The following is a 13,898-nucleotide window of genomic DNA, read 5'->3' as shown; positions in this document are numbered from 1 at the left end:
CCCAGAAAGAGGCACAGAAACTTACCTACTTGTCAGCACCCAGCTTCAGGATACTGCATCAGCCCTGATTTTCCCAGGGAGCAAGAAAGAGGGCAGGTGGATCAATGGTCAGATGATAATGAGAGCAGAGCTCTACCAACAGTGTCAGTGGTGCTGATGAGGCAGACGGCAGTGAGGGCGTACAGGTTGACACATGTGACATCCATTGCTCTGGTTCAGAGGCCCATCTCCACGGCCTTTATGGCATTTACAGAGAAAGGCTCATCAGTGATCTTCCTTAGGAGTTTTCTTTTACAGTCAAGCCCTATTCTTGGAGGCCATTAAGTAGCTGCCGTGCCTCTATATGCTTGGTACTGGGCTTCTGTTTAAAAATGTGACTGTTCCGCGTGCCTGAGGAACACGTGCATTTGAAATTTCTCGGGCCTGCTCTGATGGTTTGGCAGGTTGCTACTGACTGTCTCTCACTTCTTTAAGGAGTTTTGTTTTCCAGGCCAGTATTTTATTTTCACATCACCTTTGAGTGTTTTTCCCAGTATTGAAGAATCAGGTGATTGATGATAAGCACGGTTTAGGCAGCATGCAGAAGGGTGTAAGTGCCAGCACCAGGCGTGCAGGGAATTTATTACACTGGTGAAGATCTGAGCTAAGTCACTGGCTAAACCATACCTCCTCTAACTCCTATAACATTCCCACTATAATATTGTCTTTATCAGAAGCTTTGAATGCTGTGCTGTGAAATCTTTAACAGACAGTGTTGTTCAGCAGGGCAACGTGCACACAAACTAATATTGCTTCTGTTATCTGTATTACAGCAGCACCTAAAGAGTCTCATTGCACTAAGCGCTCTGCAAACACAGAGAAAAAGACAGCTTAAAATCCAAATAGACCAGGCAGACTGTAGAAGGGTTCGGCCGGAGCTTGTCCCTCTCGGCGGCGGCAGGGAGCCACACCGCCTCGCTACGTCTGTCTGGTTACTTCGGGGAACTAGTCTGGCTGCGGGGTCTCCCGCTGCGGCAACGGTAGAGGCGAACCAATGGTTACTCACGCCCGGCTGGCGGGCAGTAGCGAGTCCTACGCGCCAGTCCTTGGACAGGGACGGAGCAAACCGTTAAGCAGTAAGCCCAGGCTCTGGGTCTGAGCGAGCAGCAAAGAGTCCGTGGCCCGGGCCACAGGCAGGGGCTGAGCAAAGAAATAAGTTCAGGAGGCCCAGGCCTGGCTCTGAGCAGCCGGGGAGAGGGGGAGACTGCCGCCTGCACGTTGGGTGGCAGCGGGGACGCAGGCCCTCCCACTCCACTGCGTCCCACTTATTCCTACCCTTTGTTTCCTATCTTTTAACCCACTGGTTTCCTATCTTTCAAAGTGGGGGTCAGGTTATTACCTGGGGGGTCGCGAGCTGTCAGCCTCCACCCCAAACCCCGCTTTGCCTCCAGCATTTATAATGGTGTTAAATATATAAACAAGTGTTTTTCATTTATTGGTGGGGGGTCGCAAACAGAGGCTAGCTATGTGAAAGGGGTCACCAGGACAAAAGTTTGAGAACTGTTTTAACCAATTACCAATCCATAAGAGGATCTTCCCTCTTATCCTATGACAGCTTACTTTGCTTACAAGCCTTTGGTGAGGGATCTTATCAAAGGCTTTCTGAAAAATCTAAGTACACTATATCCATTGGATCCCCCTTGTCCACATGCTTGTCGATCCCCTCAAAGAATTCTAGTATATTGGTGAGGCATGATTTCCCTTTCCAAAAACCATGTTGACTTTTCCCCAAAGAATTATCTTCATCTATGTGTCTGACAATTTTGTTCTTTACTATAGTTTCAACCGATAGTACTGGATAGTACAGCTAGGACTGGAAATTGAATGGCAGCCTACACACCTATTATACCTCACCACCAGAATGGACATATGGATCCATTAATCAGATTTCATCTTGACATTATCTGTCACTATAGATGCACATATTCAATCTCTCCAATCTCATCTACAACAGATGATGCTTAAAATCATAAATTAAAAATTGACTTGACCTGTACAACAAATGATACCTTTGTTTACAAGTGAAAGATTATTACAAGTGAAAGAATTTTGGACATAATTTTCTTCCATTTACAGTTCCTGGATTACCTTTTGCATTTAACTCAGCTTCATTTCCAGGCATTTGCATAACATGGTTGTGGTTGTGCTTTCAATATCATAGAGAAATGTTTTTTAAAAACTCCCTGGAAACAGCATAATACAGTGGCGAGGGTACTGGCTGGGAGCCAGAAGAAAGCTGGGTTCTGTTCCTGGCTCTACCATTGACTTTAGGCACAATCACATCCCCTATTTGTGCCTGTGTGTCCCCTCCTCACCCTGTGTCTGTTTTGCCAATCCCAAGTGATCAAAAACCATTAGATTTAAAAAAATAATTATAAATGTGGAGTTCTTTTTATTCATCTTCCAGTGTTGGAGCCTTTAGGGTTCACATTTTCAAGCTCTTTTCAACCATGAGATCAAGAGGCTCACTTTTTTAATGAGATGTTTACCGAATCACCTGACTCCTGGGGGTGGGGCTTTAGGAAAAACTACCAGATATCCCGAGACTTGTGATAAATCACGAGAGTTGGTGACAATGCCTTGGACTGTAAGCTGTTCGGGGCTGGGGCTGTCTCTTACTCTACGCCTGTGCAACACCTAACGTAATGGGACCTGACCACACCCATGTGCTACTTGTAATACAAATAAATCATTATCATGCTAAAATGCTTTTAAGTGCTGAGCCTGGACTAAATTACCCAGGACCCCAATCACCTCCCCTCACATCTGTATGCAGAGGGAATGCTGTACACAGATGTGGCCTTCGCTGTGCAAAAAGGATGGGGGCAGCCAATTCGGCAGTGTTGGCTCCTCCCTCCCATTCCAGACCCCAGGAATCTGTGCAAGGGGGGGAGTGGGAGGGGACCAGGCCAGCCACCCACTTCCCCACCCAAACCCTGCAGAGCAATGAATACAGGCTGTATTAAGTTCACTGCAGTTCCCCCTCTGCACTGTGTACCCACCATTAACTCAGGGAGGAGAAGATGGCAGGAGCAGTCACTGGTGCTGATATGAGTTTCCTGTTGCTTTTATGTATTGTATTGCAAAGTGGAGACAAATTTCCTGCCTCCTCTTCATTGTAGGTTTGCTCTGGTAATGAGGTGGTTGGCATGAACACTTGTTATTAAAGTCATGACCCTTGTACTCCTAGGAGAAGGACAAGAATTATTTACTGGGGGAAAGGAGAATGTTATTCTAGGTCCAGATTCTGCAATCTGAGCTGGGCGGGCAGAGCCCATTGACTTCAGCAAGAGTCTGTCCAAGTCCAGGGACAATCTGCCCAATCAGATTGGGTTGTAGAATTGAGGCCTGTGGGAGTCACAATGGAGCCTTTTAAGGGAGATTCTGTAAGTGTCTGGTTGGCATTTTTGATTGAATGTGCATGGGATTAAAAAAAGCTTTTTGGTAAATGCTGAGAGATTTATCGATAAAGCCATAAAATATAAATAGCTCACCTGAATACAATGAGCAGGGCAACAATAGAATTCACCATGTTTCAATAAATAAATATGCAGTGCGCTCGACAAGCTTCCTAGGACTTCTAAAAGCTTCTTCATATGAAAGCGAACACTGAATTAACTTTGGCCTGACAGGACTTTCAAGGCTAGATTGCTCAACCCTGACATCAGTGGCCCTGCTCCTGTGAGTAAGTGCTTACCAGGGAGAGTCAGAGCTGCATATCTCACCCCTAAGTTCTGCCACCCATCCTCGAGCTGAGCAGTATCTTATTGCCACAAGCTCTCTCATTGATGGTATTGTTCACTGTGAATACGGGTGCCAGAATCCAGCCCGAACTAAATAAATATTAGGATGCAGTATTTGAGGAGAGGGGATTCAGGTATGTTTTGTTAAGTATGACTTAGCTTATTTGCCCTGCCACTCTCTGCTGGAACTTGCTTTCATAATTCCACTGGCTTCTCAACCCCCTGAGCCTCTCCAAATAAATAAATCAAATATTAAAATAGGGCAACTCCCATTCTTGTTTCCCACCATGTCCTGTGGCAGCCCCCAGCCTTGCCTCCAAGAAAAAGGATCTCTTGGCCAGCAGGGCAATGATCTGGAAAGTGGAAGCAAAGTCAGGCCCTGATGGGACTGCAGGAGGGATGTAAATGTCATGAGGGGTCACCTTGCCAGTTTCAGCATCTGGTGATTCTAATTCAATGCGGCTTCAGTTTTCCCACTGGTCCACCCTCTTCATTTCATCTTTGATTTTTTTTTTCTGTGCAGTCTCTAATATGGCTTTGGCAAGTAGGAGTGGGCACACGCTGTGTTTATAATACCCCTCCTGTTCCCTGGCTGCAGTCATGAAGTGTGTGTGTGGTAAGGATTTTCCCCCTCTGCATGGGGGAGAAAAGCATTGAAATTACACTTTGTTTATTCTATTCTTCAGCTTCGTGAAGCCAAAACAAACTCTGTGAAAGAGGTAGCTCAGCCACATAAACACTGTCATTGAAAAACACTTTTGTCTTTTGCAAAAACATTTTCAAGTATTATGAAAACCTCACAACTGCCTTGCTCCCCAGTAACAACAGCAGCTCAGATCTAATCAGCAAGTGCCAGCCAAGAACGTGCTGATTGTATTGCACTACAGAGCCAGTGCAACAATGCTGCATTCACTCATTAAAGGGGAAATTCAGTCCTGTGCACAAAGCCAGCATAATGCACCACTTAAGCCCCACGTTAGCCTTCAGACTCACTGCAGGAACCAGAGGGACCAGGTGAAGAGTTAATTTTTTTTTATTAAAGTTAATGTTTAAAGTCAAATTTACACAAGTTAAGGGGCGGCTCTAGGTATTTTGCCACCCCAAGCACGGCAGGCAGGTTGCCTTCGGCGGCTTGCCTGCGGGAGGTCCCCGGTCCCACGAATTCGGCAGCAGCCTGCGGGAGGTCCGCCGAAGCCGCGGGACCAGCGACCCGCCGCAGGCATGCTGCCGAAGGCGACCAGCAGAGCGGCAGAACGCCCCCCGCGGCTTGCCGCCCCAAGCACGCGTTTGGCGTGCTGGTGCCTGGAGTCGCCCCTGGTTATGAGGGATTACAAGTATCGGTTACAAGGCTCACAAGATACATACATAGCACATAACCAGCATAGACCCAGATTGGGGTGCGGTTTTTAAAACGTCAGTGAATAAGTGATCTCAGGTACGCCACCCATAGAATGTATTTAGAGTCCAAGTCAGGATTGGTGGAGCGAATAAGGAGATAGATGGGATGCGTCCCTTGGTTCATCAGGGAAGGAAGGAAGTGGGTTATTTCCCTGACCGACGGTCTCGATTACTCAACCTGGTACTGATGGTGTCCTGTGATGTGTTCTATGTATACGTCTCTTGACCACCTGATGGTGTCAGACACCATGAGCTGTCTCATGAGCTGGGCATAGCGTCGACCGACTCTGCACGCTCTCAGCACCGTCTCGTTGTGAGGGTCCCACGCTCCCAGGGCTCCCACGATCAGGGCATGGATCTGGACTTTGTAGCCCTGGGCTCTCAGGGTGTCAGCCAGCGGGGTGTATTTCAACACCTTATGAGCTCGGGTCTCGTGGAAGGCCAGTGACCTGTTTTCGAATGGCATCCTGACGTCCACCGCATCAGTCATGATGATTCAAGTCGCAGTCGGCTGGTTACAGACCCAGTATTGCCAACTTGTCAAAGCCAAGTAGCAATTGGCTGAAGCCACCATGTAACTAGCCCGAGTCACATTGGTGACTATATCCTGAGGAAACCAGCTAGATACACACAGGACTCAAATAAAGCTCGGTTGGCTAATTAAATGACAAACTGAAAAATATTTCCAAACCTACTGGCCACTGACAGGTTGTTACTGAACCGGCTGTTATTGAAAAGATAAATGTGTTGTCTTAGAGGAATTGAAGTAGCTGAAAAGTGGATCTGTAACAACAGGTGTCAAGTTACATAGGTGGGTGTGGGTTATGCAAAGGACAAGTTAGAAAGCGGGTGGCTATGCTAATAACTGGGTTAATACTCCGAGCATGCTGAGTTTGAATGAGATATTTCCAGAATACGGAGCAAACTCCAAATTGAGTGCTGGGGCAGTGAGTAAAAAGTGCTGGGACCGGTTGCTTCACAAACTTGTTCTCCTGAGCCCCTACTGAACATGACACTGCACAGCCTGTTATTGCTTAGGAATAACTTTCGCCCTTACTGCAATTCAGCCCCCTCTGGAGTGGCACACAGCAGTTATTGTGCACCCATGACATTACCTGCTGTAACAATTTTCAGACAAAGGAGTGAGCTATAAGTGAAATTGAAGCTACAGGGTAGAATGCAACATTTGGAATTTGGCCAGGACACTGGAGCTTATATAATATCTGTAGTCATACAAAAAGTGCCGTGGGCTGTCTAATGACGACAAGTGGTCAAGACCTTGGTTTAATGTCTCATCTGAGAGGGAGCTTGCAGTTCAGGAAGACAGTTGGTCTCACCCACTGAGGGTTTCTAGCAAAACGGTTTTGAGTGGAGCCGTCTTTAGAAAGCAACATTTTTAGAAGGCTGGAGCTCTGGGGTATTAGCTAGCCTCTGCTGAGTTTCTGATGGGAATTTGAATAGCTCATGAAAGAAGCCAGATTGCTGTAAGTGGGAGTGAGTCACTCTTCACCAAAGGAACATGCAGTGCTGAGACCATTTCACATGAATTTTTTAAAAGAGAAATTTGGGAGTGGCAGGAGGAAACTCACTTTTTCATCCAGCTGAAAGCTCTTTTTCTCTTTGTTCGATATGTTAACATCACTACACTGCTGAGTAAAATGCCTTTGTTATAAGCCAAGCTAAGGATTTCTGGCTTAACAAGTTCAATGTGAGAAAGAAGATGAAGAACTAAAGTGCATACAGAGAAAGAAAACATAAGATTTTAATGTCATAGCTCTGGAAAATGAGAAACAAATCTAAGCATATTTGTGGTTGTGCTGATTACTCTTCCCTCAGTGTGGGCAAGGCAACTGATTTCAGTTTCACTTTTGTTTCTTGTCAGTTTCACTTTCTGCAGCTGTGTTTGGCTTCATAGCATAGGAGGGTGATGTTTACATTCATTGAAATCTACCATGAATACAAACATTTCAATCTAGGCTAGGTCTCATAAAAACCCTTTTAAAACAAAACCTAATCTTTGGACCTTGAAATCAGTTGGCAGGATCACTTTAAGAGTTCAATCGAATGGCAAATTCTGCCAAAGAGAGGCGCAGCAGTGCACAATGAACAGAAGGCACCATAGTAGGCATCAGCAAACATGGGTTCTTCTCTGTGCTCTGCCAGTGACTCACTGTGTGACCATGGCAAAGTCACTTCGCCTTTCAGTGCCTCCATTTCCCCATCTGTAAAACCGGGATAATAATGTTAACCAATCTATGTAAACTGCTTTGAGATCTACCTTTGAAAAATGTTAAGTGTGATTTACTAGTACTGAGGGGCCAAAATAAAACATACTCTTAGCATCCTCACTGCCAGTTATTAGAGAGCCCTAGGGAATTTGATGGTCAGGAGAGCATCCAGTAAAAGCTGGTGTCTGCCCTATGGAGAGAGCTTTGCACATTAGGCATGTGACAGGACCACAAACACAGCTGTAAATTTGCCTTGTGAAACAGTGCAATACTCTGCAACAATAATGCCCTCAAACAAAGCAAGTGTCCCTGCCGTATTTGTGCCTATTGCTCAGGAATACTGCAGGTTTTGTCGTTGTTGTGTTGTTGCTGTTGTTTTTTAATATACCGGATATTGCAGACTTTTAAAGGGAAGGCAGTTGCTCTCCAGAAATTTTCCCCATGTATGTAGTTCGTTAAAGGAAAACATACACTTAAAACGTATTGTCTTGTGTGACAACTGGAATTATTCACTGAGGGTCTCGTGCACTCCACTTTTATGTCCGTGTAATGGACATGAATAGACTTAGTCTAGCCTAAAACGGGAGTAACATGGGTAGGTCCACTTTTAGATGAAACAGGAGTGGGGAAACACATGTTATTTCCAGACATTAGGAAAGATATTGTAAACACTGGAAAGTAAAAGGGCCAAATTCCATTCTCAGTTAACCTCATGTAGCCCCTGGCTACAGTGGAGTAACATGGGTTTAATGAAAGAAGAATTTGGCCCCAAAGATATGAACTATAGAAAGCCTCCCTCACATGCGATTGTGTGTGTTCTCATAAATGTATCCCCTGGAAAACATTCCTAACTGTGTATTTTCTCCTTTATTTTGGCTCAGGTCTTGCTCTGGAAGAAGTGCTACTGAAACCAAAGTTGAACATTACAGAAGATCAAATTGTAATCAATGCAGGAGATTTCTTTGCCATAACGTGCAGGTGAGGTTTGCCCCAGCAGTGTCAGATTTCCCTGGTGTTTATTGGCTGCCCTGGCACAAAATAACCCCGGGATCAAAAGGCTACTCCTCAGCCACAGCTGGGGAGCTTTTGCTGTATTTTTCCCTGACATGCATTTTCATGTGGAGTAGGATCTGATTTAGTCTAGTAGAATGGAGGGGAGAGAACTTCTTCAGATCAATGGGACCCTCTACGTTGCAAATGGGTGCAGTCCAACTCCCACTGAAGTCCATGGAAAGACTTCCATGGTCTCAGTGAGTGATGGATCATATCAGGAGACAAAGCTCATTTTGGGATACTGAGGATTTCCGGATAAGAATCTGTCTAGCTAAGGTTCAGTTCTGCGGTCTACAAATTCTCTCTTTCACTCCATGTGTGTAAATAAGCAACAGACTTGTTGACCACAGTCGGTAATCAGCCCTCTTTGTGTATACAGGCTGACCTCAAATGCTGTCTAGCCTAAGAGATGACCATTAAATAAACAGCAGCCAGCATATATACATTTAAAGACCCATCTTGTTTGAATATATCATATCCCTTTAAATCAAAGATAGCCAGGCCTCATAAAACGCAGACTGGTGGTTTTAAATTATGGAGACTTTTCACCCATTGACACAGTGTGCAAAACCTGCAGGAAAAGTGCCAAATTTGGGATCAAGACTTGCATTCATGGGAAGATAAGCCTTGACAAATCTGGGTTGTAAAGTGTTCACTTGCAGTCGATTGGCAGATGACCGGAGTAGTAAATGCACAGGGAGTTGGGGAATTTTCAGCTTTGTGAAAATACAAGGTTAGCCCCGCTGGATCAGACGAGAGCCCCCGGAGAGGGTGGTATAAATCAGGGTAAGTAATTGTGAATGTGGAGGACAGGCTTGTAGCAAAACTAAATAACCACCAGAAGGGTGTGAGAAGATTTAAAAGCCTTGCACAAGCCTGTGAGAAGGTTGCCATTAAAGTAAGTCACGCACAAGTATTTAGTATTTGTATTGCTGTAGCACCTAGGAGCCCAATCACAGGTTAGGACCCCATTGTGCTAAGTGCTGTACAAACACACAACAAAAAGACAATCCTGCTTCCAAACAGTCATTCACAGTCACACACACACACATTATTTACACCTTACACATCCTGCTGGTTGTTTTGCCAGCCACACTCACTCCTTCAGCATGTAAATGACATCAGCTTAGATTCATTCTACCACTTCACTGATTTACTAACTTGTAGTTTACACTGATATTTATGTCACCTCCGATTTTGTCCCAATCAGTCCATTTAAATCAGTGTTGCCCTTTCTGCTGGCAAATTCCCTTGTCCCCCATCAAACTCACTAATTTGTGCAGTTGTTATACAGCTCAAGGAGATTCTTTCCTGCTACCTGCAGCTGGCACTGGCTCATGAGGTCAAAACAACCTTATGATAATATTTATAGCCTGGCAAGCTGCGGACACTGGTGATGACTGTAAAGTTTAAACTGTCCTTTAATATACAGATGCATTATTTCTTTTCCTGGTGTTAGGGGGTGTGAATTCTACAAGGTGCTCACGTGCTAATTAAAGAGGTTGGTCCTCTGTTTTGTTTTTTTAAATTGGTTGCTCTTTAATTTATTCGAGTATCACCTCATCCATGTATTGTCAGATGAAAGAATGAATAAATAAATAATGTGCTTTGCAATTCTGTAGTGCCTCCACAAGCGCAAACTGCCTTAGCGACACTAAGCCATAAGTCCTCATGGCACCCCCATGTGTAGAAAAGTGTAATTCTCCATATCCACATGGGGAAAACCAAGGCACAGAGAAGTTGTTACTTGTCTAAGGTAAAGCATCCGGTCTGTGCCACAGCTAGGTACAAAAGCTGGAACTTCTGCCCATGATTCATGTGCCTTAAATATTGGAACACTTTCATCAGGTCCTCAGCAGGTGTAAATTAGCCTAGTGCCATGTCTTGCACACATACAAAAAACCCTGTTTAACGAAGTGGCCTAAAAAACGTCATCTGAACTCATTCCTATTTTTAAAGAGAGCTGGGACGGTTTGGATGGCGGCAAAATAGAGAAGCATGGTTTGCACAGTAGCTGTCAGAACTGGGATGATTGGGGATTGGTTAGGGTGAACAGATGTCCTGATTGTATAGGGACAGTCCTGATTTTTGGGTCTTTTTCTTATATAGGCTCCTATTACCCCCACCCCCATCCTGATTTTTCACATTTGCTGTCTAGTCACCCTAGGATTGGTCCTGCTTTGAGCAGGGGGTTGGACTAGATGACCTCCTGAGGTCCCTTCCAACCCTGATATTCTATGATTCTATGAAAGCAACAAAGGACAGACAGAGTTAAGAGCCAAGAGGATATTTGTATTAAGGATCAGCAGGACCTTGCTGACAGACACACACTCACTTGTGGCACCCACTACATGTACGAGGCGACTCACCCAGACCTGCAGAGGAAGATTGTAGAGCAACTCGCTAACACCAACTCGCAGCAGGATGTAGTAACAATACCCGTGGAGCACATATGCCTTTGCACTGAACAGATATGCCCTGAGTGGAGTTTTCCCTCTATTGCTGCTCACAGTAACGAAAATGCAGAGGTCACTACTCAGTCCTCCCTTAGGTAAATCCCTCTGAAGTCAATGGAAGTCCACGGAGTAAGGACATGCATCCGACGAAGTGGGTATTCACCCACGAAAGCTCATGCTCCAAAACTTCTGTTAGTCTATAAGGTGCCAGAGGACTCTTTGCTGCTTTTACAGATCCAGGCTAACACGGCTACCCCTCTGATACCGGAGTAAGGACAGTGTGAACACAATGTCTTTTTAAAATTAAAGGCCAGACTCTGTCTTGCCTGGTGCAGTCATCAAGGAGAGGGGAAAAGCACAAGGAGCTCCCCATCCTTGCACCCATGGAGAAAGAGAACTGCTTCAAACTAGCACTAACACTGGCCCTAGCTTCTCCACAGGAGTTTGGGGAAGATTTGGTCCATGACTCCTCCCTCTTCATGATGGTCAAACAGAACTAGTCCCATGCATCCTGTAGCAGGGGCCACTCTGGCCTTTGCTCCTCCACAGCTCCTGGAGTGCCTCCCCGAGACACAAAGCCTCCAGGATCTCTCCATGCAGCCGTGCGCCTCTACACATCCCATGTGTATCACGGACCTGATCCAAAGCTAATTGAAGTCAGTGGAAACACTCCCACTGAAACCCTAATAGCCCTAGGTATTTAGGTTTGTGATTTATGTGGGATGTATCGGGCATCAGAGCAGGGCCGCCCAGAGGATTCCGGGGGCCCGGGGTCTTCGGCGGCGGGGGGCCCTTCCGTTCCGGGACCTGCCGCCAAAGTGCCCCGAAGACCCGCGGGAGCCCCCCGCCGCCAAATTACCGCCGAAGCGGGACCCGCCGCCCGGTCTTCGGCGGTAATTCGGCGGCGGGGGGGTCCCCGCCGCGGGCCTTCGGGGGCACTTCGGCGGCGGGTCCCGGAACAGAAGGGGCCCCCCGCCGCCGAAGACCGGGCTGCGCTTCGACGGCGGCAGGTCCCGCTTCTCCCCCCCGCCCGGCCCCAGCCCCGGCCCCCGCTTCTCCCCCCCGCCCGGCCCCGGCCTCTCCCCCCCGCCCCCTCGGCCCCCGCTTCTCCGCCCCGGCCCCGGCCCCGGCTTCTCCCCGGCCCCGGCCTCTTACCGAGCGCGTCGCCGGCAGGGCCTGAGCTCCGTCCCGCTCAGAGCCGTGTGGTGAGGGGGCGGGGCTGTGAGCTCCACGCCGAGCGGAGGCAGCTGCCCCGCCCCCTCCCCACGGCGCTCTGAGCGGGCCGGGGCTCAGGCCCCGTTGGAGCTCCCAGCCCCGCCCCCTCACCACGCGGATCGGGGTGGGGCTCAGGGGCTCGGCCGGAGTCTCGGCGCTTGATGCGCCGAGGCTCCAGGAGAGGGGCGGAGGCGGGAGCCTCCGCTCTTCTCTTGGGGGCCCCTGCGGAGCCCGGGGCCCGGGGCAAATTGCCCCCTTTGCCCCCCCCTCTGGGCGGCCCTGCATCAGAGACAGGACACTACAGTAGATGGATGAGACAGTATATCTGCCAGGCTGTGGTAACTCCTGTGTTCTGAGATCAGTGAAGGGCCAGATAGAAATACTGTACCTTATCCAAGCATATCTCATAACGTCTGAACTCCGACTACTTCCAGACACTCCACAAAATCAAGACACAGTCACCGCTCATTAAAGAAAAAGAGAGATGTGGATTTAAGTAAATGGCCTTTTCTCTCCCTTCCTTACCCCCAGTGTTAGGAACAAAGAGATTTTAACTTAATTGGTAAAATGTGCAGAGATCCCAACTCAGGAGAAGTTTACAAATGTATCTGATGCCTTCTAAAGTTTTTATAGCAATAAATGTAGACACTTTAAATGAGCTCATGTTCACATTGTTCCTTCAAAATGAAAAGTACATTGTCCCTCCAGCCCACAGGAAATGGTCTTGCATTTGCTATTGCTTCTCTCAGGAAATGTCCCATGCCACGGGGAGGCGGGCAGGGTAACTCCATCGTAAGCCTTAATTCCCTCAAGGTGCTGGAAAAGCTAACAGCTCATAAAATACATCACAAAGAGTTTTATCATTCCTCACCATGTGGCATGTTTATGAAAATTGGAATCACGTAAATTGGCCACAGAGAACCCAGCCCAAGAAATGTAGATTATTCCACTCATTGTGCCTGAGGCCGTGACAGACTCTGTATTTGTGTTGTGTTGACAGGGGAGCAGCCGCCTTGACCTGGCTATGGGGAAATGAGCCACACAACGACATTCCCCGCAGGTGGACCGTATCTGAGCACAAGTGTTCAGACAATGTACAGCAGACCTGCAGCAGGCTCACAATCAACAAAGCTATAGCCAATGACACCGGTTACTTCGCCTGTGTTTATAATCACCACCTTTCTAACAAAGACCTCATGGCCAAGACATATGTGTACGTTTCAGGTAAGAGCTTTATCCTTCTAGATCTTCTCTCCACGTTGCCACGTTGGCAGTGTCAGCTAACATTTAATTGTTGGACACACCCATGCTAATTATAGACGGGCAAACCAATTCAGATGCATTAACAGCTCTCCTGACCCTTCCACCCACCATCACAGCAAATAGAAACAGAATATTCTAAAGAGGTTTTATTGACTTTTGGTTTTTACTTTCATGCCTCCTGGTTTCATAGGATCAGACGTTAGAAATGGAAGAGACCTATCTAGTCCAATCCCTAGACTGGATTAGTACATTGTCCAGGCTAGTTTGATGTGTCCCAAATGATGTACACCCCTCATTTCACTGCTCCCTTTGAGAGACTATTTCACACCCTGGTAAGCTCACTGGCAGGAAGTTTTTCTTAAGACTCAACCTAAATGTTTCCTTTCTTAATTTCATCCCATTGAAACCCCCCTATGCCACCTTCTTCTCCCTCCTAGGTATTTACCCTCAGGAGCTATTTGTAGACTACTTTGCCCTCCACCCCAGTTAGGCATCACTTGGGT

At 47.0% G+C, this 13,898-nt stretch overlaps 1 protein-coding gene across 1 annotated transcript in view; it reads left to right on the top strand.

Annotated features, from left to right (window-relative positions):
• The window catches only part of LOC123377257 (vascular endothelial growth factor receptor kdr-like), a 179,867-nt gene that overhangs the window by 39,957 nt on the left and 126,012 nt on the right, over positions 1-13,898 (top strand). The window contains exons 2-3 of the mRNA XM_045029922.1: positions 8,290-8,386; positions 13,133-13,356. Of these exons, the coding sequence (XP_044885857.1) occupies positions 8,290-8,386; positions 13,133-13,356 (321 nt within the window). The remainder of the gene's footprint in view (positions 1-8,289; positions 8,387-13,132; positions 13,357-13,898) is intronic.

Source organism: Mauremys mutica, chromosome 9 (genome assembly GCF_020497125.1).
Source record: "Mauremys mutica isolate MM-2020 ecotype Southern chromosome 9, ASM2049712v1, whole genome shotgun sequence".
Classification (NCBI taxonomy): Eukaryota; Metazoa; Chordata; order Testudines; family Geoemydidae; genus Mauremys; species Mauremys mutica.
Note: the sequence above shows the minus strand (reverse complement) of the source record. Positions and strands in the feature narration are given on the sequence as shown.